General features: G+C 38.0%; 1 protein-coding gene across 2 annotated transcripts in view; it reads right to left on the bottom strand.

Moving 5' to 3' along the window:
• Positions 1 to 25093, bottom strand: part of LOC128701438 (NBAS subunit of NRZ tethering complex) — a 214185-nt gene that overhangs the window by 12636 nt on the left and 176456 nt on the right. The window contains exons 26-39 of one of the 2 annotated variants that reach the window (XM_070100314.1): positions 23734 to 23839; positions 22938 to 23122; positions 22106 to 22245; positions 21534 to 21665; positions 19801 to 19934; positions 17136 to 18028; positions 15620 to 15791; positions 14674 to 14697; positions 11919 to 12059; positions 11448 to 11639; positions 11149 to 11340; positions 5475 to 5705; positions 4841 to 4972; positions 1375 to 1521 (exon numbers count right to left, since the gene is read on the bottom strand). In XM_070100314.1, coding sequence (XP_069956415.1) covers positions 1375 to 1521; positions 4841 to 4972; positions 5475 to 5705; positions 11149 to 11340; positions 11448 to 11639; positions 11919 to 12059; positions 14674 to 14697; positions 15620 to 15791; positions 17136 to 18028; positions 19801 to 19934; positions 21534 to 21665; positions 22106 to 22245; positions 22938 to 23122; positions 23734 to 23839 — 2821 coding nt within the window. The remainder of the gene's footprint in view (positions 1 to 1374; positions 1522 to 4840; positions 4973 to 5474; positions 5706 to 11148; positions 11341 to 11447; positions 11640 to 11918; positions 12060 to 14673; positions 14698 to 15619; positions 15792 to 17135; positions 18029 to 19800; positions 19935 to 21533; positions 21666 to 22105; positions 22246 to 22937; positions 23123 to 23733; positions 23840 to 25093) is intronic. The other variant, XM_070100315.1, reaches the window with a different exon arrangement.

Raw genomic sequence — 25093 nt, forward strand, 5'->3', positions numbered from 1 at the left:
ATATGTGGAGTCAAAAAACGTTATCTATGGAGGCAAAGAAGGGAATGTATGAAAGTATAGTAGTACCAACACTCTTATATGGATGTGAAGCTTGGGTGGTAAGTGCAGCAGCGAGGAGATGGTTGGAGGCAGTGGAGATGTCCTGTCTAAGGGCAATGTGTGGTGTAAATATTATGCAGAAAATTCGGAGTGTGGAAATTAGGAAAAGGTGTGGAGTTAATAGAAGTATTAGTCAGAGGGCAGAAGAGGGGTTGTTGAGGTGGTTTGGTCATTTAGAGGGAATGGATCAAAGTAGAATGACATGGAAAGCATATAAATCTATAGGGGAAGGAAGGCGGGTTAGGGGTCATCCTCAAAAGGGTTGGAGAGAGGGGGTAAAGGAGGTTTTGTGGGCGAGGGGCTTGGACTTCCAGCAAGCGTGAGTGAGCGTGTTAGATAGGAGTGAATGGATTATTATTATAATCAAGGGGGAAGCGCTAAACCCGGAGGATTATACAGCGCCTGGGGGGGGGATGTGGAAGGCATTCAGGCTTAATTCGGGGAACTGGAGCACAGTTCCAATTCCCTAAATCAAGAGCCCCTCACCAACATCGAGGAACCTTCCTTGAGGGAAGGAGTGAATGGAGACGAATGATACTTGGGACCTGACGATCTGTTGGAGTGTGAGCAGGGTAATATTTACTGAAGGGATTCAGGGAAACTGGTTATTTTCATATAGTCGGACTTGAGTCCTGGAAATGGGAAGTACAATGCCTGCACTTTGAAGGAGGGGTTTGGGATATTGGCAGTTTGGAGGGATATGTTGTGTATCTTTATACGTATATGCTTCTAAACTGTTGTATTCTGAGCACCTCTGCAAAAACAGTGATAATGTGTGAGTGTGGTGAAAGTGTTGAATGATGATGAAAGTATTTTCTTTTTGGGGATTTTCTTTCTTTTTTGGGTCACCCTGCCTCGGTGGGAGATGACCGACTTGTTGAAAAAAAAAAAACTTGCACTGGAGCAAAATTTTGAATGTGCAAATAAGGAAGATTATCAAAAATATAACTGATAAAAATGGATGGATGTATATATATTAGTGGATACCTTACTAAAAACAATGTATAGTAGTCAAAAAGTACATTATGGAATTGCAGTACGTACTTTGGTTTGAAAGGAATTATTAAAGGCTTTTCTGGGTAAAAGTAAAGGAGCGAGGTAAAACAAAGAGGTACAGAATAATTGAATTCATACCTTAGTGTACAGACTGGAAGAAATATAATTAATATCCTGTCAGATTTAAAAAGTATTCCACCTCATGTGGTTAGGGTTAAGGCTGGTAGATAGGAAGTTGGAAATAATCTCAGAATTTGGTTAGAAAAACAATCATTTTACCTCTTTGATGGATTCCATGTTGTCTATCACAGCACCATAGACTGTGGCATCATCTGAAAGCAGGGCAACTTTAGAGCTGCATTTGATAGCCACTCGTCCCAGATTTTGAAGTTTCTTAACCAACACACACAGACATCCATTGGGCAACTGAAATAGATATATATAAAAGCAAAGGAGGATGCTACTTATTTTTTTTATTTATTTATTATCACACTGGCCGATTCCCACCAAGGCAGGGTGGCCCGAAAAAGAAAAACTTTCACCATCATTCACTCCATCACTGTCTTGCCAGAAGGGTGCTTTACACTACAGTTTTTAAACTGCAACATTAACACCCCTCCTTCAGAGTGCAGACACTGTACTTCCCATCTCCAGGACTCAAGTCCGGCCTGCCGGTTTCTCTGAACCCCTTCATAAATGTTACTTTGCTCACACTCCAACAGCACGTCAAGTATTAAAAACCATTCGTCTCCATTCACTCCTATCAAACACGCTCACGCATGCCTGCTGGAAGTCCAAGCCCCTCGTACACAAAACCTCCTTTACCCCCTCCCTCCAACCTTTCCTAGGCCGACCCCTACCCCACCTTCCTTCCACTACAGACTGACTCACTCTGTTTCGCTCCATTCTCTCTACAGGTCTGAACCACCTCAACAACCCTTCCTCAGCCCTCTGGACAACAGTTTTGGTAATCCCGCACCTCCTCCCAACTTCCAAACTACGAATTCTCTGCATTATATTCACACCACACATTGCCCTCAGACATGACATCTCCACTGCCTCCAGCCTTCTCCTCGCTGCAACATTCATCACCCATGCTTCACACCCATATAAGAGCGTTGGTAAAACTATACTCTCATACATTCCCCTCTTTGCCTCCAAGGACAAAGTTCTTTGTCTCCACATACTCCTAAGTGCACCACTCACCCTTTCCCCCCCATCAATTCTATGATTCACCTCATTTTTCATAGACCCATCTGCTGACACATCTACTCCCAAATATCTGAATACATTCACCTCCTCCATACTCTCTCCCTCCAATCTGATATCCAATCTTTCATCACCTAATCTTTTTGTTATCCTCATAACCTTACTCTTTCCTGTATTCACTTTTAATTTTCTTCTTTTGCACACCCTACCAAATTCATCCACCAATCTCGGAAACTTCTCTTCAGAATCTCCCAAGAGCACACTGTCATCAGCAAAGAGCAACTGTGACAACTCCCACTTTATGTGTGATTCTTTATCTTTTAACTCCACGCCTCTTGCCAAGACCCTCGCATTTACTTCTCTTACAACCCCATCTATAAATATATTAAACAACCATGGTGACATCACACATCCTTGTCTAAGGCCTACTTTTACTGGGAAATAATTTCCCTCTTTCCTACATACTTTAACTTGAGCCTCACTATCCTCATAAAAACTCTTCACTGCTTTCAGTAACCTACCTCCTACACCATACACCTGCCACACTGCCCCCCTATCCACCCTGTCATATGCCTTTTCCAAATCCATAAATGCCACAAAGACCTCTTTAGCCTTATCTAAATAGTGTTCACTTATATGTTTCACTGTAAACACCTGGTCCACACACCCCCTACCTTTCCTAAAGCCTCCTTGTTCATCTGCTATCCTATTCTCCGTCTTACTCTTAATTCTTTCAATAATAACTCGACCATACACTTTACCAGGTATACTCAACAGACTTATCCTATGTTCACTTTCAACTTTCTACCTTTACACACATTCTCAAACTCATCCACTAACCTTTGCAATTTTTCTTTAGAATCTCCCATAAGCACAGTATCATCAGCAAAAAGTAACTGTGTCAATTCCCATTTTGAATTTGATTCCCCATAATTTAATCCCACCCCTCTCCCGAACACCCTAGCATTTACTTCTTTTACAACCCCATCTATAAATATATTAAACAACCATGGTGACATTACACATCCCTGTCTAAGACCTACTTTTACCGGGAAGTATTCTCCCTCTCTTCTACACACCCTAACCTGGGCCTCACTATCCTCATAAAAGCTCTTTACAGCATTTAGTAACTTACCACCTATTCCATAAACTTGCAACATCTGCCACATTGCTCCTCTATCCACTCTATCATATGCCTTTTCTAAATCCATAAATGCAATAAAAACTTCCCTACCTTTATCTAAATACTGTTCACATATATGCTTCAATGTAAACACTTGATCTACACATCCCCTACCCACTCTGAAACCTCCTTGTTCGTCCGCAATTCTACATTCTGTCTTACCTCTAATTCTTTCAATTATAACCCTACCGTATACTTTTCCTGGTATACTCAGTAAACTTATTCCTCTATAATTTTTACAATCTCTTTTGTCCCCTTTCCCTTTATATAAAGGGACTATACATGCTCTCCGCCAATCCCTAGGTACCTTCCCCTCTTTCATACATTTGTTAAACAAAAGTACCAACCACTCCAACACTATATCCCCCCCCTGCTTTTAACATTTCTGTCATGATCCCATCAGTTCCAGCTGCTTTACCCCCTTTCATTCTACGTAATGCCTCACGTACCTCCACCACACTTACAGTCTGCTCTTCTTCACTTCTAAAAGATGGTATACCTCCCTGGCCAGTGCATGAAATTACCGCCTCCCTTTCTTCCTTAACATTTAAAAGTTCCTCAAAATATTCTCGCCATCTACCTAATACCTCCCTCTCCCCATCCCCCTATAATTTTTGCACTCTCTTTTGTCCCCTTTGCCTTTATACAAAGGTTATGAAATAACCTTTGTATAAAGGTTATGAAATAAGTCTCTAAAAAGTGGGAGACAGTGCACTGATGCTGATGAAGTGATCTTGATCCAGGGAATTGGAGTCACCCTACACTTTCTTGGATCAAATATGATTACCTGATATGCTATATGACCCTTACAGGTTTAGAGCTTCCCCATGAGCATAATATGAAAATGTTTCTAATAATGGCTTAACCAAATCATAATGCAACATCAGAAAAAAAAAGTACCACAGAACTTGAGAAAAAATCAATTATTATTTTGTAAATGAGGATCAATGGAATTAGTTTTTAAATATTAGATGTATACAACACAGTACAATAATTTAAGGCTTCAAGAAGCAGAAAACAAGTATAAAAATTGGTTGTATATTGCCAGATGAAGTGATAACCTTATCTCTTGTAAACTATTAAAACTGCAACTATAATAAGACCAATAATGAATCTATGATAAATCAGTCTTAAATAATAAAATAAAAAAAAATGTAATGGCAAAAGCATAAAAAAAAAGTGGAGCTGCTAGGGTGTGTTGTTCAACAGAAGTCAAAGTAGTTTATGCAGAGTTGTTCTCCAATGTCTTATCCCAATACACAGGGTTTTGATATATTAATTTTGACTTTACTGTACCTCTATATAATGCATCCATTTATTTTTGTTGAAATGTTCATGCTCATAGACACTCACCTGGTTTAGACCAAATGCATCTTGAGATGCTTCCCATATAATATCTAAACTAGATGATGGATTTTTTTCAGTTATATCTAATATCTTGTTAAGCACTGCTAGCCATGGATTGGTCAATATATCCATATATACCTGAAATAAAAAAAAGATACCAAATTTAATTACCTAAAACAGTATCTATAGACCATGCAGAATATTCCAATATCTCAGTTAATCTACCATATACTTCTGGCACAAACTGCCTCTGAATGCCATCCCAATATCTATTACCTTTAAAAAAAAAATTATCACTTTTTTTTAATTCAACAGCCATCTCTTGCCAAGGTAGGATGACCCAAAGAAAAAAACACATTTAACATAATTCATTCTACTGCCATCTTTCCAGAAGTGTACTGACATCATACTCAGATTACTTTCTGCCTGGAACTTTACCCCCCACTCCTTCAGTGGAGGCGCTGCCCTTCCCACCTCCAGGACTCGAATCTGGCTAAACCATTTCTTTGAATCCCTTCATAAAAGTTACCTTGCTCTAGCTTTATAAAACTACGTCAAGTACGTCAGTATTAGTATGATTTCAACTACAATTGTGTAATATTTTATAATACTGTAAGACAATCAGCCATTTATTTTGTACCTCTTCATTAAATGGTGGCCAAAGTTTGAGCAGCTCTACCAGAGCCTCTGCTTGTTGTATGGTGCTGGTGTGAGCTAAGAGTAAGGACAGAAGAGTTGCTCTTGTCTCACTGGAGACCAGTTGATCTTGCTCTACTGTTAGACTCTGCTCTTTAGGCCATGCACCAGCCACCACTCCACCAGTGCGCATAACTCGCAAAAGCTGCATATCTTCATTGTTCAGTGATAAATGCTGTGGAGAGGAAAATAGTCTGAAATAAGCTAGTAATAATACAAGATATTTCTGAAGTGATACTAAAATCCTGAGAACTATAGTTATCTATTTATGATTTGTTATCTCCAACTAAACAATATACACCAATGAATGTTTACTAAGGCCACAAGATACAATATACAGGTCTCCCTCAACATTCGCAAGGGTTGGGGATCAATAGCCTTGCGAATGTTGAAAAATCGGGAATGTTTGGTGCCTCAATATATTGTAGGGAAATATAATACAATGCTGCTTACTTAACTTGTTGAACCATGAACAATCATAAAATACATGAAAATGTCATACAATAGGTAGTAGGTTGGTAGACAGCAACCACCCAGGGAGGTACTACCGTCCTGCCAAATGAGTGTAAAGCGAAAGCCTGTAATTGTTTTACATGATGGTAGGATTGCTGGTGTCTTTTGTCTGTCTCATAAATATGCAAGATTACAGGTAAGTCTTGCTACTTCTGCTTACACTTAGGTCACACTACACATACATGTACATGTTTATTTATACACACTCATCTGAGTTTTCTTTGATTTTATCTTAATAGTTCTTGGTCTTATTACTTTTCCTTTTATATCCATGGGGAAGTGGAATAAGAATCTTTCCTCCGTAAGCCATGTGTGTTGTAAAAGTCAACTAAAATGCCGGGAACAATGGGCTAGTAACCCCTTTTCCTGTAAAGATTACTAAAAAGAATAAGAAGAAGAAAATTGTCAAAGTGGGAAGTCTGAATGTGCGTGGATGTTGTGCAGATGATAAGAAAGAGATGATTGTGGATGTTATGAATGAGAAGAAGCTGGATGTCCTGGCTTTAAGTGAAACAAAGCTGAAGGGGGTGGGAGAGTTTCAGTGGAGAGGAATAAATGGGACTAGGTCAGGGGTTTCAAATAGAGTTAGAGCTAAAGAAGGAGTAGCAATAATGTTGAAGGATAAACTATGGCAGGAAAACAGGGACTACAAATGCATAAATTCAAGGATTATGTGGAGTAAAATAAAGATTGGATGTGAAAAGTGGGTTATAGTAAGCGTGTATGCACCTGGAGAAGAGAGAAGTGTAGAGGAGAGAGAGAGATTCTGGGAAATGTTGAGTGAATGTGTGGGGAGTTTTGAATCAAGTGTGAGAGTAATGGTGGTTGGGGATTTCAATGCTAAAGTGGGTAAAAATGTTATGGAGGGAGTAGTAGGTAAATTCGGGGTGCCAGGGGTAAATGTAAATGGGGAGCTTTTAATTGAGCTATGTGTAGAAAGAAATTTGGTAATAAGTAATACATATTTTATGAAAAAGAGGATAAATAAATATACAAGGTATGATGTAGCACGTAATGAAAGTAGTTTGTTAGATTATGTATTGGTGGATAAACGGTTGATGGGTAGGCTCCAGGATGTACATGTTTATAGAGGGGCAACTGATATATCAGATCATTATTTAGTTGTAGCTACAGTTAGAGTAAGAGGTAGATGGGAAAAGAGGAAGGTGGCAACAACAAGTAAGAGGGAGGTGAAAGTGTATAAACTAAGGGAGGAGGAAGTTCGGGCGAGATATAAGCGACTATTGGCAGAAAGGTGGGCTAGTGCAAAGATGAGTAGTGGGGGGGTTGAAGAGGGTTGGAATAGTTTTAAAAATGAAGTATTAGAATGTGGGGCAGAAGTTTGTGGTTATAGGAGGGTGGGGGCAGGAGGAAAGAGGAGTGATTGGTGGAATGATGAAGTAAAGGGTGTGATAAAAGAGAAAAAGGTAGCTTACGAGAGGTTTTTACAAAGCAGAAGTGTTATAAGAAGAGCAGAGTATATGGAGAGTAAAACAAAGGTGAAGAGAGTGGTGAGAGAGTGCAAAAGGAGAGCAGATGAAAGAGTGGGAGAGGCACTGTCAAGAAATTTTAATGAAAATAAGAAAAAATTTTGGAGTGAGTTAAACAAGTTAAGAAAGCCTAGGGAAAGTATGGATTTTATGTGCGGGTTATTTGTGTATGGATTTGTCCATTAAAAACAGAGTAGGGGAGTTAGTAGATGGGGAGAGGGAGGTATTAGGTAGATGGCGAGAATATTTTGAGGAACTTTTAAATGTTGAGGAAGAAAGGGAAGCGGTAATTTCATGCACTGGCCAGGGAGGTATACCATCTTTTAGGAGTGAAGAAGAGCAGAATGTAAGTGTGGTGGAGGTACGTGAGGCATTACGTAGAATGAAAGGGGGTAAAGCAGCTGGAACTGATGGGATCATGACAGAAATGTTAAAAGCAGGGGGGGATATAGTGTTGGAGTGGTTGGTACTTTTGTTTAATAAATGTATGAAAGAGGGGAAGGTACCTAGGGATTGGCAGAGAGCATGTATAGTCCCTTTATATAAAGGGAAAGGGGACAAAAGAGATTGTAAAAATTATAGAGGAATAAGTTTACTGAGTATACCAGGAAAAGTATACGGTAGGGTTATAATTGAAAGAATTAGAGGTAAGACAGAATGTAGAATTGCGGATGAGCAAGGAGGCTTCAGAGTTGGTAGGGGATGTGTAGATCAAGTGTTTACATTGAAGCATATATGTGAACAGTATTTAGATAAAGGTAGGGAAGTTTTTATTGCATTTATGGATTTAGAAAAGGCATATGATAGAGTGGATAGAGGAGCAATGTGGCAGATGTTGCAAGTTTATGGAATAGGTGGTAAGCTACTAAATGCTGTAAAGAGCTTTTATGAGGATAGTGAGGCTCAGGTTAGGGTGTGTAGAAGAGAGGGAGAATACTTCCTGGTAAAAGTAGGTCTTAGACAGGGATGTGTAATGTCACCATGGTTGTTTAATATATTTATAGATGGGGTTGTAAAAGAAGTAAATGCTAGGGTGTTCGGGAGAGGGGTGGGATTAAATTATGGGGAATCAAATTCAAAATGGGAATTGACACAGTTATTTTTTGCTGATGATACTGTGCTTATGGGAGATTCTAAAGAAAAATTGCAAAGGTTAGTGGATGAGTGTGAGAATATGTGTAAAGGTAGAAAGTTGAAAGTGAACATAGAAAAGAGTAAGGTGATGAGGGTATCAAATGATTTAGATAAAGAAAAATTGGATATCAAATTGGGGAGGAGGAGTATGGAAGAAGTGAATGTTTTCAGATACTTGGGAGTTGACGTGTCGGCGGATGGATTTATGAAGGATGAGGTTAATCATAGAATTGACGAGGGAAAAAAGGTGAGTGGTGCGTTGAGGTATATGTGGAGTCAAAAAACGTTATCTATGGAGGCAAAGAAGGGAATGTATGAAAGTATAGTAGTACCAACACTCTTATATGGATGTGAAGCTTGGGTGGTAAATGCAGCAGCGAGGAGACGGTTGGAGGCAGTGGAGATGTCCTGTCTAAGGGCAATGTGTGGTGTAAATATTATGCAGAAAATTCGGAGTGTGGAAATTAGGAGAAGGTGTGGAGTTAATAAAAGCATTAGTCAGAGGGCAGAAGAGGGGTTGTTGAGGTGGTTTGGTCATTTAGAGAGAATGGATCAAAGTAGAATGACATGGAAAGCATATAAATCTATAGGGGAAGGAAAGAGGGGTAGGGGTCGTCCTCGAAAGGGTTGGAAAGAGGGGGTAAAGGAGGTTTTGTGGGCGAGGGGCTTGGACTTCCAGCAAGCGTGCATGAGCGTGTTAGATAGGAGTGAATGGAGACGAATGATACTTGGGACCTGACGATCTGTTGGAGTGTGAGCAGGGTAATATTTAGTGAAGGGATTCAGGGAAACCGGTTATTTTCATATAGTCGGACTTGAGTCCTGGAAATGGGAAATACAATGCCTGCACTTTAAAGGAGTGGTTTGGAATATTGGCAGTTTGGAGGGATATGTTGTGTATCTTTATACGTATATGCTTCTAAACTGTTGTATTCTGAGCACCTCTGCAAAAGCAGTGATAATGTGTGAGTGTGGTGAAAGTGTTGAATGATGATGAAAGTATTTTCTTTTTGGGGATTTTCTTTCTTTTTTGGGTCACCCTGCCTCGGTGGGAGATGACCGACTTGTTGGAAAAAAAAAAAAAATACATACATTTTATGGTTTAATAACATGTATGTTATTAAATACCACTGCCTCTACCACTGCCTCCACCACTGCCTCAACCACTGCCTCCACCACTGCCTCGACCACTGCCTCGACCACTGCCTCAACCACTGCCTCCACCACTGCCTCCACCACTGACTCCACCACTGACTCCACCACTGCCTCAACCACTGCCTCTACCACTGCCTCAACCACTGCTTCCACCACTGCCTCAACCACTGCCTCAACCAATGCCTCAACCACTGCCTGTCACCGTCCAATACCTGTCCGAGTAGCCATTCCAATATGCAGTCATGAATGGGTTTACATTATTTATACTGTAGTTTAATAGCAAATAATGAACAAACAAAACACCACACAGTGATGGGAGGGCTGGCTGCCAGTTGCCGGGGTCAGAGGGAGAGTAGTAGGGACTCGCGGGTGGCGGGAAACTTAAATATGATGTGGCAGCTTGGAATTTGGCATTTGGGAATTCACGAATGTGTGAAGCCCGTGAAAATTGAAAACGCGAATGTTGAGGGAGACCTGTATAATGTAATCCTTTATGACAGGACCTATTTCTCACTTTCTTTTATACAAATGTACCTACAAACTGTATGTTGTAGATGAATGGTTTAGAGAACCAACAAGTTGATAAATTAATGAGGAAACGTTTCACCACACAGTGGCTTCATCAGTCCATACAAAGGAGAATAGTGAAGGACAGGAGGAGTCTTGAGTCGATTTAATCAGTCCATTAATCTTGAAAAGAATACAGCATATGTGCAAAGAAATGGCTTATATACTATAAGCAAGAGAGGTGCAGCAGTCGTAGGTGGTGTCACAATTGTCCACTGTGGAAGAAGGTCATGGGGCAGCAAATGATAAAGAACAGTAATAATAATAAAAATTTTACGTCCTCATTAACACACATCGTAGATTTAAGTATACAATACATTCTTTTCCTGTGTGTCAATTATGTTAGAAAGTCATTTTAATATCTTAGAATTTAATTAAGAGTTTCTGAGGCATAATGCTTACCTTACCTTCCTTGGATCAAATCTAATTCCCCAGGCTCTGTAGGTCAATTGCCTCTCAAGAGAGGTTTCTTGATGCTGGTAGGGACACTTGATCCCAAGAATTGTACTTATCCTCCCATTATTAAAAGCATACCAGATTGTTTCCTAGGGGTATGCCAAGGCATCAATATCGGCCTAAAATTGAGTATCAGTATTGACAAGAAACTTGGTATAGCCCCATCTCTATTGTCTCCCTCCCATTTCTTTAGTAGTGTATGACCCCAATATTTATAATGTAAGCCCAAGAAGAGTTTAGCCCTTTCCCATGAGTGTTATACAGTAATAATAATAATCATAATCTTCCATAGTCCAGTCTCACCTTTTCTGTTATGGTTAACACTTCAACTTTGGTAGCAAGAAGCACAGAAGAATCATCACATAAGCTATGAACTTCTTCAAGAACCTCCTCCTCTGTCAGTAGTTCGCCACCTTCCTCTATGTAGTTATGCACTTGACGGAGAACATGATCATAGATTCTCAGGGGATTATGATCTTCAAGTGTTAAATTCACCTAAGGAAATAAGAGTAAAAATAATACACTAAAGGTCTTGCTATCAATAATAGAAAGAATACTAAGTGAATTCATAAAACAGCAGAATGCAAGTAATTCTAACAAACCTGTGTATCATGGCCCTTCCAATGTGAAATCAAGAGCCTTAGTGTGTCCATTACAACATCTTCAGGTGTACTAGTGGAGCCCTCAGGGTAAACACTCAGCACTTCTTGCAAAACATCCAAGTTTGATCCCTCTAGCAGCACTGATAGTGACAGCTCCCATAGCAGAGGTTCACTGCTGCCAGTCTGGGCAAACTAGAAGTAAAATAAACACTTTGATGGAGCACTGTATTTCTGATATTTTCTCTGTTATCCCTTAAAATCTTACTATTTTTTATATGCCATAACATTTTAATAAATAAGATTAGGTATGACTAATAATTGCCAAGAATTAAATGTGCAATTCAATAACAAATTCATACATCTAATCCTCTCTTTCTTAGCACTGCACAAAGAGGGACTCTTATCTGAAATGTCCAGAGAATGTAGAAAACAGACAATAACCTTTGACCATCTAGTTTTAAAGGAACTTACCCTGTTGGCATAACTCTTAAGTTTTGGATCCTTACTCTTTTTCAGCTTTTGGAATGTACTGGAGCATAGAAGCTCTAGATGAGTTCCCCACCGTTCTACTTCTTGTAATGCCTCTTGCCAACCTTGACCATCATCAGCTAACTGTCATGTAAGAATAAGTTAGTCTAATTATGTACTGTTCAGGATGAATTAAAAAGTTTTGCTGTATTTTATATTTTACTTACCCTTACAACTGTTTAATTATTGCTAGTTATTAAGTTATAATGAACCATCAAATATAATACTATAATTACAAAATAGAAAGTTCTTAAAATTACTAATAAGAATTATTTCAGATACTGAGTGGTGAATTTTGCAGCTCTTAAACTTTCAGGAGAATGTGTTATGGTGGTATCAATATATGAAAAAATGGTGAAGAAAGTGCTCGAAAGTTAATTTTACTAAGAGAGAGGAAGGTTAGATAAAACAGAGTATGAATGTGAACAATACATAAGTGGCAATGAACAGAGCTGAATGAAAACTGCTACTAGGAATGTAAAATGGACAATTTTTTTTTATACCCATGATGAATGTATAACCAGTGTATGAAGCTTGTTTCTTATGTTTTTGTTCTTTCAACATGCTGGCTGTCTCTCACCAAGGCAGGGTGACCCAAAAAAAGAAATATTTTCACCATCATTCACACATAATCATTGTCTTTGCAGAGGCACTACAGTACTAACAAGGTGAATGAGTTTTGAGCACCACTACACTCATCTGAGTTTTTAAGTAAAATAATAACCAATGGAAAAAATACAATGACTGTAGATTATCAAAGTTCTCAAAGGGAGATAATTTAAGGATTCTGAAGGTGGACAATATTGTACAATGCATGCACTCTATAGAATGAGTAGGAATGTTGCCTTTCAATAACTCACTAGAAGGAAGATGTCTGTGCTCTGTGAAAAGATAACCAGAGAATGATGGCGATTGACAAATATATTTTTCTCTACTGAGTCACTCTGCCTGCCTCATATTTAAAAAAATACTTAATACAGCATAGTGCAACACCTTCACTGTGTACACCAACTGGTTCCTAATAAGAATCTGTTAGTTTCGTATAATATTTTGTCAATTTTATTTCATTAAGTTTTGTTCTTCCCCACCAGCTCAATAATATATATTCTGGCCTCCCACTATCCTCAGCAGTCTACAAGAAATGAAGCTAACCTAACTTGGATGATGCAAGTCCAATAAAAGAGGAGGGGCTGTTGTGTAGTTTTGGTCATTAAGGAAGGTTGGTAAGGAGGGTGTATAAATCTGAGGCAGATGGAAGGAAGTAGGGACTTCCAGAAAAGAATTTGCTGAAAAATGTGAAAGAAGAACTTAGGCATAGACTTTTAATATCCATCAAGAACATTTGAATGTGTTCATTTGGAGTAAAAGTGCATGAAGATACTCAGAGGATCTGGCTAACTGTTTGGATGTTGTAAGTATAGTTCATTGGAATACTGAACTGTGAAATCTGTGCCCTGCTTTGTTGGGAAAAGCCAGGGATACGTTGTGCATCTTTATATGTATATGCTTCTAAACTGTTGTGTTCTGGGCACCTCTGCAAAAACAGTGATTATGTATGAGTGAGGTGAATGTGTTGAATGATGATGAAAGTATTTTCCTTTTGGGGATTTTCTTTCTTTTTGGGTCACCCTGCCTCGGTGGGAGACGGACGACTGTTAAAAAAAAATAAAATAAAAATACATACAACAACTAAGCCAAACCTAATATTTAAAATGAACATATGTAAATGATATTGGCAGTTTGGAGGGATATGTTGTGTATCTTTATACGTATATGCTTCTAAACTGATGTATTCTGAGCACCTCTGCAAAAACAGTGATAATGTGTGAGTGTGGTGAAAGTGTTGAATGATGATGAAAGTATTTTCTTTTTGGGGATTTTCTTTCTTTTTTGGGTCACCCTGCCTCGGTGGGAGACAGCCGACTTGTTGAAAAAAAAAAAAAATGTAAATGAGGAAATTAGGAGAAGGTGTGGAGTTAATAAAAGTATTAGTCAGAGGGCTGAAGAGGGGTTGTTGAGGTGGTTTGGTCATTTAGAGAGAATGGATCAAAGTAGAATGACATGGAGAGCATATAAATCTGTAGGGGAAGGAAGGCGGGGTAGGGGTCGTCCTCAAAAAGGTTGGAAGAAAGGGGTAAGGGAGGTTTTGTGGGCAAGGGGCTTGGACTTCCAGCAGGTGTGCATGAGCGTGTTCAATAGGAGTGAATGGAGACGAATGGTATTTGGGGCCTGACGATCTGTTGGAGTGTGAGCAGGGTAATATTTAGCGAAGGGATTCAGGGAAACCGGTTATTTTTGTATAGCTGGACTTGAGTCCTGGAAATGGGAAGTACAATGCCTGCACTCTAGAGGGGTTCGGGATATTAGCAGTTTGGAGGGATATGTTGCGTATCTTCATACGTATATGTTTCTAAACTGTTGTGTTCTGGGCACCTCTGAAAAAACAGTGATTATGTGTGAGTGAGGTGAAAGTGTTGAATGATGATGAAAGTATTTTCTTTTTGGGGATTTTCTTTCTTTTTGGGTCACCCTGCCTCAGTGGGAGACAGCTGACTTGTTAAAAAAAAAAAAAAATGTAAATGAGAAAGAACATTATATAGCTTAATAAGCTAAGCTGATGTGTCCACAAAAATGGGATATTGTATAGAAATTTTAACAGATATATAAGTGGTAGATGCAAAACAAATATCAGACTCACCATCCATCCTTCTTCCTCAGTAAACTAATAAAAATAAGAAGTATGAACCTGTCTTTAATGGACTTTGGAAAACAATAAAATTAGTTTGACAAGATAGTCAAATTATATACAGTATACAGATTATAATGCCCAAATGCAGCACATTTTTAGACAATGTAAATATTCAAATATTAGTATTTAAAATAGTTCATGAATTAAATTTCATACATCCAATAAATTATAAATCAATTATACTAACTCTATAGCTCAAACAACGTTAACATTTTTTATGAAATGACAATTATTACCTATATGCAGTTACCTATCTGTAGCTTTAGCAGCATATGTATAATCATATATTCCATGCTCAATAATAACCCACAGAGACAGAAACTCAGAAAATTAATTGGTCTGTATATTTTGATCCCCATGCTAGGGTCTTCTGCTGAAGAGGATAAGAGGGGTTGAAATACAGAGGCCAATCAATTTTCTGAGTTTCTGTCTCCATGTGGGTTATTATTGAGCACTGACAAGTGCTCAATACATTTTCTTCAGTTACAGTATTCCATCTTCAGTATTGAATCTATCATGCATTTCAAAGTTACCAGTGGTTGTAGCATTTATTTGTACTCCCTTTTGTTTCCTATTCCGGTGTTCTACCACTATTTGTGAAGAAAAACTTATTGTCCTTTCACCAAAAAAAGTGTTAAGAGTATTGTAATGGGATACAGGAGGCAGTAGAAGCCATACCTACTGGTAACTATAAAGATTATATGACAAAGTAAACAGTGATGATAGGATACCACAAGCATAGTTTTGTTCCTGTAATTACAAATTACAAATCCAACTATGGATGCCCTTTGCATAAATTATGTCACTGTAAATACTATATAGAAACAATTAAAACTTACCATAAGCTTAAATTTTACAAGTACCCATGAACAAATGGAATAACATTAAGGATTACCTTCTGCTTGCTTTGCTGCTGCTTGCAAAACTTAACAGCTCTGCGAGTGAACTCTATCCTGGCCTCTAACGGCACCATCTGAGCTCCCATGTCAGACAGAACAAGTTGATTCACAAACTTGACAATATCAGGAGGGTTCATTTTCTGCATGTACTCTCCACATAACTCATATCTACAGAACAGAAATAGAATAGACAAGTGGCTGTCTCCCACCAAAAAAATTAAACATTCACTGCCACTCATTCAATAATTTCAAGTGACCCTCCAAACTGCAATATCCTCAGCCCTCCTTCAGGTTGCAGGCCCTGTATTACCCACCTCTAGGACTTAGGTCTGGCTAACCAGTTTCTGTGCATCCCTTCATATTGTTGTGTTGCTCATGCTCCAACAGCATGTCAAACCCATAAAATCCACTCACTTTGTTATAACATGCTCACACATGCCTGCTGGATGCTCATGCCCCTAGCACTTAAATCCTCCCTCAAACCATTCCTGGTATGACCCCTACCCGTTCTTCCTTCTATCCCTGCTTTGTTCGCCCTCTTGGTAAAAATATTTTGCTGCATCTTTCATAATTCCAGTTTTCTAAATTTTACTTTTCAAATTCTTTGCATAATATTCACACTGCACATTGTCCTCAAACATGACTTTGTCACTGCTTCCAGCTTCCTCCTTGCTGCAACATATAAAGACCATGCCTAACATTTACATAAAAGGGTTGATACTACCATTCTCAGGCATATTTCCCTTTTGCCTCTATTAATAAACTTTTTTCTCCACAGATGCCTTGACATAACATCTACATTTTTTCTTTCCTCTATTCTGTGACTCGTCTTGTGTTTTACAGACTCATCTGCTCATACACCTACCATCCGGCTTACAACCGAGCTCGGTTCCGACCAACCGGTCGTAAGTCAAAATGGACGTAAGTCGAACTTTACTACTGAATATCAACATCACATTTTTGTAATGACTTCATTTTATTGTTTTATTTTGGTATTTCACGTTTTACTTTACTTTTTATGCTGTTAGTACTGTATTTTATACTGTAAGGTTTAGGATAAACACTGTGTACAACACAAATAGTTGTTTATGTCCCAGAAATTTGGCATACAAAACACGGCCGTAAGTTGAGTGGTCGTATGTCGAGCAGGTCGTAAGTCGGATGGTAGGTGTATCTAAATATATTCACTTCCTCCTGCTTGATGTCCAAATTTTCACAGCCTAAATTTTGTGCTACACTCATTGCCTTGTTCTTTTCTTTGCTTACAGTACTTTCAATTTCTTTCTTCTATTTACCCTCCCAAACTTGTCCACCCTACAGACTGTTGGCCCAAAAGCATTTCTGCATTGTATGCCAGTATGGAATAATGTCCACAGCCACACTAAAATGTAATAAAACAGTATTAGTTATCGCAGAAATGTACACATAAACTTTAGGTTTAGCAATTGCATGATCTAAATATGGTCTTTAATTAATGAAATAAAATTCAAAGAAAACTAAACTAATACATACCTGTGAATCCAGTCACTGGAAGTCTTGGGCTTTTTACCAGATGGACTTTCAAAAAAATACTTTTGAGCCCAGGCACAATAAACAGTACTTGGCTCAATGCCAGCTCCTTCTTTGCATGGTACATTTTTTGCAACTTTAGCAAGGTTATTCACATTTTCAGCAGTCAGAACTGGACGAAGGATAGCCAAAACATCAGAGTTGGGCTTTAAAAGTAATTTATAATTCAGGCCCTCTGCTGAGCCTTTAAGTTTTTTTAGGAGTTTAACATGGGATGGGGCCACCTTACTTTCTGGTTCTTTGCCACCACACTGCTCAATCAAAGAATAGTAGAGGAGTAGCCGTTCATGGTCACAACCATTCACCGTCAGTAAGACATTTTGTTCCATGCGAGACACAAACTCCTTTGGTTCCTTGCCAAGGGTTTGAATCATATCTTTTTCGGTTATATGTTTCCTAAGTTCTGCAGTAGTAATTTCAGAGTCAAAGAGGTGTTGTAAATGAGTCATATACACCTGCCAGAGTGACACCTCATACTTCTTGGCCAACGTGAGAGCCAACTCTAAAACTTCATTGTCCAGTGTCATAGCCAGGCCGAGAACTGTGTCCTCTTTATAGCTAGGATCTGTTAAAAATCTATCAATGTCTACTCCAGCACCAAGTCGTTGGAGAGCCTGGCCCTGTACATAGTCTGATACAAGCTCCTGAGTGCTCTGGAATAATTGTATTAACTGTTTTAATTCTACAGCAAGTTCTGAAACATTTAAGGACTCAATAATGCTAGAAACTTGGGCAATAACATCTGCTGGATCGTGAAGGAACACTGGAGCAATACATGGCTCGGTCCATGGGTGAAGACTTGTGAATATTCGTAGAGCATAATAATACTGGGTCATCTGCAAAAGAAAAAAAATATATACTATATGAAATGCAAATGTACAGTTCTTATTCACACATCAGCCAATTCCAGCAAGGCAGGATAACCTAAACAAAGAAAATTCATTACACTCACTCATTCCCTAGCAATCTTTACTGATATACATAATTTTCTATAAAACATACAGTAAATACACATGTCTGATGCCTTACCCTGCAATTTAAGGTGGCTGCAAATTATCTCTTAAATATTTCAACAATTAAGAATCATGATTTTAAATCTACAGACCCAAGTTTTTCAGACATTTTTGATCAACTCTTACACAGTATAAGTAATTTGTATGTTAAAATGAATTATCAGTCACTTCATGAGTGTTCCCATTAATTTTAAGATGTACGCATATGTAGTAATGAGGGTAGAAGGTAAACTGATACAGACAATATGGATAAAAGGACACAAGTGAACATTCTTAGGAAATCTTTACTGGATACATTTTGGTCCTGGGACCTTGGAGTGACCAAGGTCCCAGGACCAAAACACATTTAATAAAGATGTCCCAAGTGAATGCATTTGCATCCTTTCATCCATATGTATCAATAATGGGCCGAACAAACAATACAACTTATGTTCTAACATGAAAACTGATTGAGACAAAGAGAGCATATTTAAAGAAAATGGCAAAAATCTACATAGATGATTTATCCAATGGCCTCCACAAATGAATGTCAGTAGAACAGGTCTTAACACCTGCATAATATAAGTGGCCTCAGTGTACATCAGGCTAATTTGGATATTATCATAACTATTTGGTCTCTCAGGGAGGTACTACCGTCCTGCCAAGTGAGTGTAAAACGAAAGCCTGTAATTGTTTTACATGATGGTAGGACTGCTGGTGTTCCTTTTTCTATCTCATAAACATGCAAGATTTTCAGGTAAGTCTTGCTACCTCTACTGACACTTAGGTCACACTACACATACATGTACAAGCATATATATACACACCCCTCTGGGTTTTCTTCTATTTTCTTACTAGTTCTTGTTCTTGTTTATTTCCTCTTACCTCCATGGGGAAGTGGAACAGAATTCTTCCTCCATAAGCCATGCATGTTGTAAGAGGCGACTAAAATGCCAGGAGCAAGGGGCTAGTAACCCCTTCTCCTGTACATATTACTAAATGTAAAAGGAGAAACTTTCGTTTTTCCTTTTGGGTCACCCCGCCTCGGTGGGATACGGCCGGTGTGTTGAAAGAAAGAAGAGATTTGGTCTCTCAATGTCACAAACATGGTACTCTAGATGTATACTAGTACGGGAAGTGCAAGAAGAATAAGCATGAATCTATGACTTAGTAGAAATAACAGAGTTGTTAGATATGCTTAGAGGTGGTCCACGTATGGTGGAAACTGCATGTGCATCGTGTGAATAAATCAGCCATCTAGAGTTAGAAATGATAAAAAGAAGAAATAAGAGCTTTTGCATGAAGTGGTGCTCAAAAGAATATCAAGAAGGTCATAAAAGCTAAATAAAATAAAAAAACTTATTAAGAGTCAACTGAGAGAAAAAATACAGAAAGGGGGTCCACTTACTGCTCACATAATAAAGTACAAACCCCTATCATACCATAAAAGTGTGTACAGTATGTTCAGTGTTAGATGATTTGAAATTTTTAAAAAAGCAAAATCATCTTTATGACAAAATTTTCTGGTTATCTCTAAATCTCTATCATATTCAAGAAAGTTTCAGTTCAAATGTGATGTTTTTACATCAATTTATAAATCAATGTCTTACTCTAACCTGTAATGAGATGTCAGTGCATGGAAGACTAGATAATACAGCTGCAGCATCCTCAGGCTGCTGCAACATTAACAGCAGAGTAAACCCAAGAGACAAGTCTTCTCGCAGTATTCCACGTGCAACCTCAGCCACCACTGTTAGAGTAATAAACTATTAGAATACAAAATTAAAATTACAATTAACAAAGTAACAAACCTGGTTGTAAACTGTTATTGAAGTTTTATTTTTACACTGGTGTCCACAGTTCTTAAAAAACATATATTATGATTTTTACTTGTGCAGTATAACATATGTAGTGGTGCCACTTTAAAAAATCATTCAATTCTAAAGAACAAAAATATTTATGAAAGTGGTCTTGATACAAAAGAGAAGCTACTTCTTTCAACACACTGGCCGTATCCCACCGAGGCGGGGTGGCCCAAAAAGCAAAATAAAAGTCTCTCCTTTTACATTTAGTAATATATACAGGAGAAGGGGGTTACTAGCTCCTTACTCCCAGCATTTTAGTTGTGTCTTACGACACGCATGGCTTACGGAGGAAGAATTCTGTTCCACTTCCCCATGGAGAAGAGAAGCTTCCTTTGTCAGCCAAGCGTGTCATAAGAGGCAACTACGTACAATGTCGGGAGCAAGAAACTGGTAACCCTTTCTCTTGTATAAATTACTAATTGTAAAAAGAAGAAAAACGTTACATTCCTCCTTTTTATTGGGTCACCCTGCCTTGGTGGGAGACAGCCAACGTTAAAAACTTTTTATTATTATTATGTATTATATCCTTTTATCACACAGGTAAATTAAGATTACTATATTCTACTGCATTCAGTAGTTTTGAATTAAAAAAAAAAGTTTTAACGTAATTTCAAGAACTGTCATGATATGCAGGACAAGTCCTGCTTACATCTTCAGTAGAAGACAAGAACCCAATAATTGTCCAAATTTCTTTTCCAGGACACCAACCTCAGCATCTATTGTACAATACTATCAGGGGTGTCAGTGAACTATATCACACTGAAAAGGTAGCCCAAACCTGCCTCTGATGCAAGATCCCTTCTTGGAACCATAAAAATTATATCTTAGCTTTAAAATGGATTAAAACATATAACCTGTTATAAAATCAGCCAAATAAAGTTAATTATGTACTATAATTCTCTCAATAGATACTTGAATGTCAAAAGTGTACAATGTACATTATGAAAGCCCAATGAACAGGTTGAATTTAATGAGGTTGTAGATTTTAATTATTTTACTGACTTAGAATACTAAGAAACAAGTATATATCATATTTGAACACAAGAGCTTGTAAGATATAGTACAACAGCCTGAGATAAATACAGTATACAGAAAAGATGAAGATGAACTCCAGTTTTCCAAGAATTTTGGATTATCGAGTTTACTGTAAAAAGCATAAATAAAAATCAACTGGAATACTCGTACTTCAATATTAAATGAGCTCACTGGAATATCTTGATTTTCTGTGTTAGGCCCCTGCATTGCAGATGATATAAAAATGCAAATCAACGTAGTACAGTAACCATGTATCATAAGTGTTAAAAATTTAAGAGGAATTACCAGCCCTATACATTGGAAAGATTACATATTAAGTTGATGTAAATTTATTTTCTCCTGCAAAGGTTCAGAAAACTATTACTGTATGAAAGATTAACATCTCAGTAGACAGTGTATGGGACAATGCTTCTTTATTTCATACAAATTGTTGAAATATGCTGTCATACCTGTCTTATTTGTCTTAATTGTCTTGCCCTGGGTGAGTGTCTCTTCTATAAGAGCAATGCGCAAGAGAGCCAAGGAGAACTCAAGGGCAGGATTAGTAATGGTGGGTAGTGCATAACTCTTGTAGCTTGCACCTAACAACAACAAAAATGTTTAATTAGAAAGAATCATGATTAAATGTAAATTATATGTACATGTACATACATACAGTCTTACACAGCACATACATAAAATAATCAAATATTATAATAATATTAACTTTTCCTGCTAATAGCATAATTATTTTCCTTGCTACACTAGGCAATACTTTTACATTACACATACTGCAGTTGTTAAATTTTAAAACAGCTTAAGCATTATCAAGAGAAAGATACTGTCAAGGTACAAAAACTAAAAATAGTAAGCATTAACACACTGCGGCTAGCTGGGGATCGAACCCAAATTGTTTTAGCCCACCTCATGAGAAGCAACAACGTGGATTCAATCCTGGCTTGCCGCAGTGTGTTACTGCTTAAATACCACTTGTTCATGGTTGTATTAATAGTAAGTATATACAATAAATATTAGCTCTTACCAATAGAGCTAATATGGTGATCAGGAATAATGTCAGCATAGAATGCATGACAACCCTGCTGCTTAAAATCAACATTGGTGTCTTCAACAAGCTGATCATTCTCCCCACGTGAAGACAGCTCATGAAGTGGTTGCATCCAGCTGTACCATAAATGAGGTATGCTTAAGAAAACAGTAAAAATTTTGGTCTAATTTGCATCGTTTCTAAAAGAAGACGATCCTAAATTAAACAGAAACTCCAAATAATGTTTACCTGGCTTCAATATCATTTAACTTTTTTCACTAAAATCTGAGTGATACTTAAGTAATGATTTAAGTTTATATTAAAGATACACATTATGAATGGAAACTGTTTACAGATGTGTGTGCATTTTACAAGGAATAGGGATGTTAAGGGCTAGTGGGCTCAACAAACAATGAATAAACTAAAAAAATGCAGTTTTATGCTAATTTTCATACAGATTAAAAAATTATAACAGAAAGACATTGCACACTGTAAACAAAAATATATATTATGTAGAATAGTGCAATTCACTATACAGTGGACCCCCGGTTAACGATATTTCTTCACTCCAGTAGTATGTTCAGGTGCCAGTACTGACCGAATTTGTTCCCATAAGAAATATTGTGAAGTAGATTAGTCCATTTCAGACCCCCAAACATACACGTACAAACGCACTTACATAAATACACTTACATAATTGGTCACATTCGGAGGTAATCGTTATGCGGGGGTCCACTGTATGTTAATAATAATTTGGATAATGTGGCAATGCTCCATCATGAACTATGCTACCAATAAGAGAAATTACCTTTCGTTTACACACTCTTACTTTATTGCTGCTCTCCAAAACTGTTTAGATGCCACACTGGTAACCAAGTTAGATGTAGTGGATGCTGTAACAGCCAAAACTGAACGAGTCACCCCCAAGGTGCCTTGTAACAGTCCCTTATTTTCATCCATTTCATCCGAACTGTCTTTCTCTCCATCTTCCTCATCTTCATCTTCGTCCATTTGCTGGGGATGGTTAACAATGACACATCTTAGGGTGATCTGGTAAATACAAAATATTTTTATACAAAAAAAAAAAAACCTATTTTAACAGATTTTGGACTTAACGGACAAAATCAGTAGTCTGGACAACATCCAGAAAGAATGGACAAAGTCCATTCATTCTGGAAATGACTGACCAAGTCCAATGTTTCCAGAATGTTCATTATAATCATGGCAATAAAATCTCATTATTAGTATTTAACGGATAATAGGCATTACCGGAGGGACTCTTCCGCTATAAATCCATTAAACTGGTTTCACTATATGGTAATGAGTTCTGTACTTTTACTTCCAACATAAACCAATGGAACACTGTTTCCTTGTCTACTTTACAGAGGTAAAACCGTTTACTTACTGTATATAAAAAATCTTTCCAAAGTGGGGTGCAATGGATTCATCCAAAAGTAAAGAAGGAAAGTGCAAGAAATACATATACAGTGTATTAAGAAAAATGGGAGAACATTTACACGAATATGCTTCATAAGTTACAGAAAAAAGAATCACAACAAAACGCTAATGGGTACTGTAATGAAACTTTCTTATCTACTGTACTTTTAAGGTTGGAAATAACTTACATGTGATTTGGCATCAACAAAACCATCATCAGAGTCTCCAGTGGTGTCTTCAGTATCCATCTGGGTGTTGACTTTGGCATACAACATTGCCATTTCTACTTCATTCCTAAAAAGAATAAATACATATATAAATAATGGAAACTTATTTTTTTTATCTCTCTGGTTAACCTTGTTTTATACGGCAAGTATCATATCTAAGATTTATATTCCTTGTTTTTACAAAGCAAAGGCTGTACCTATGTAAGTTTTATACTCTTTGTTTTCATAAAGCAATTATCATACCTAAGTTTTATATTTAATTTGTACTGTTTTTGTCACTTGTGTGAAGCTGATATTATGAAATAAAATGCCTCTCTTTTCTATCATACCTATTTGTGAGCAACTTAAAATGACACCTAGTGCCCTACACCAAGTCTTAATACAGAACTTTTAAAGAGGAGACATGATGTAGAATCCACATAATTATTACTTTATTGTAATATTCATAGGGGAGCACTAAACCTATAGGAATCATACAGTGCCTGGGGGTGACGGCAGGCATTCAGGTTTGATTCAAGGATTTCAGCGTACATATCAGCTCCACCAGCATCAAGGAACCACCCTTGAGAAGTACAGAATCCACAAAAAGATATGTATACTGATAAGCAGAATTTTTCATTACTAATTCCTTCTGTTGTTGCTATTGTGGATTTCACTCAATAACAATAACCTGAGATGACTAAGAGCAGCATCAACTGTTGACTAAATTCTTATTTTTTATTTTCAATGCCAACACCTTGGTTGCATTCAGCTATCCACATTTAATATTGGTCTGACTCAGTCTACTTATAGTTGATTCTGAGTCATCGCCCTCTTGGACTGGTACCAGATCAAGCCTCCTGGTCGATGGCCTGATCAATCAGACTGTAGATGTAATTAAGACACATGTTCAACCTATTCCTAGGTTGAGGGACTGATTTACCTGGAGTTTACCTGGAGAGAGTTCCGGGGGTCAACGCCCCCGCGGCCCGGTCTGTGACCAGGCCTCCTGGTGGATCAGAGCCTGATCAACCAGGCTGTTGTTGCTGGCTGCACGCAAACCAACGTACGAGCCACAGCCCGGCTGATCAGGAACTGACTCTAGGTGCTTGTCCAGTGCCAGCTTGAAGACTGCCAGGGGTCTGTTGGTAATCCCCCTTATGTGTGCTGGGAGGCAGTTGAACAGTCTTGGGCCCCTGACACTTATTGTATGGTCTCTTAACGTGCTAGTGACACCCCTGCTTTTCATTGGGGGGATGGTGCATCGTCTGCCAAGTCTTTTGCTTTCGTAGTGAGTGATTTTCGTGTGCAAGTTCGGTACTAGTCCCTCTAGGATTTTCCA

The sequence above is a fragment of the Cherax quadricarinatus genome, chromosome 72, assembly GCF_038502225.1.
Source record: "Cherax quadricarinatus isolate ZL_2023a chromosome 72, ASM3850222v1, whole genome shotgun sequence".
In the NCBI taxonomy this organism is placed as follows: Eukaryota; Metazoa; Arthropoda; class Malacostraca; order Decapoda; family Parastacidae; genus Cherax; species Cherax quadricarinatus.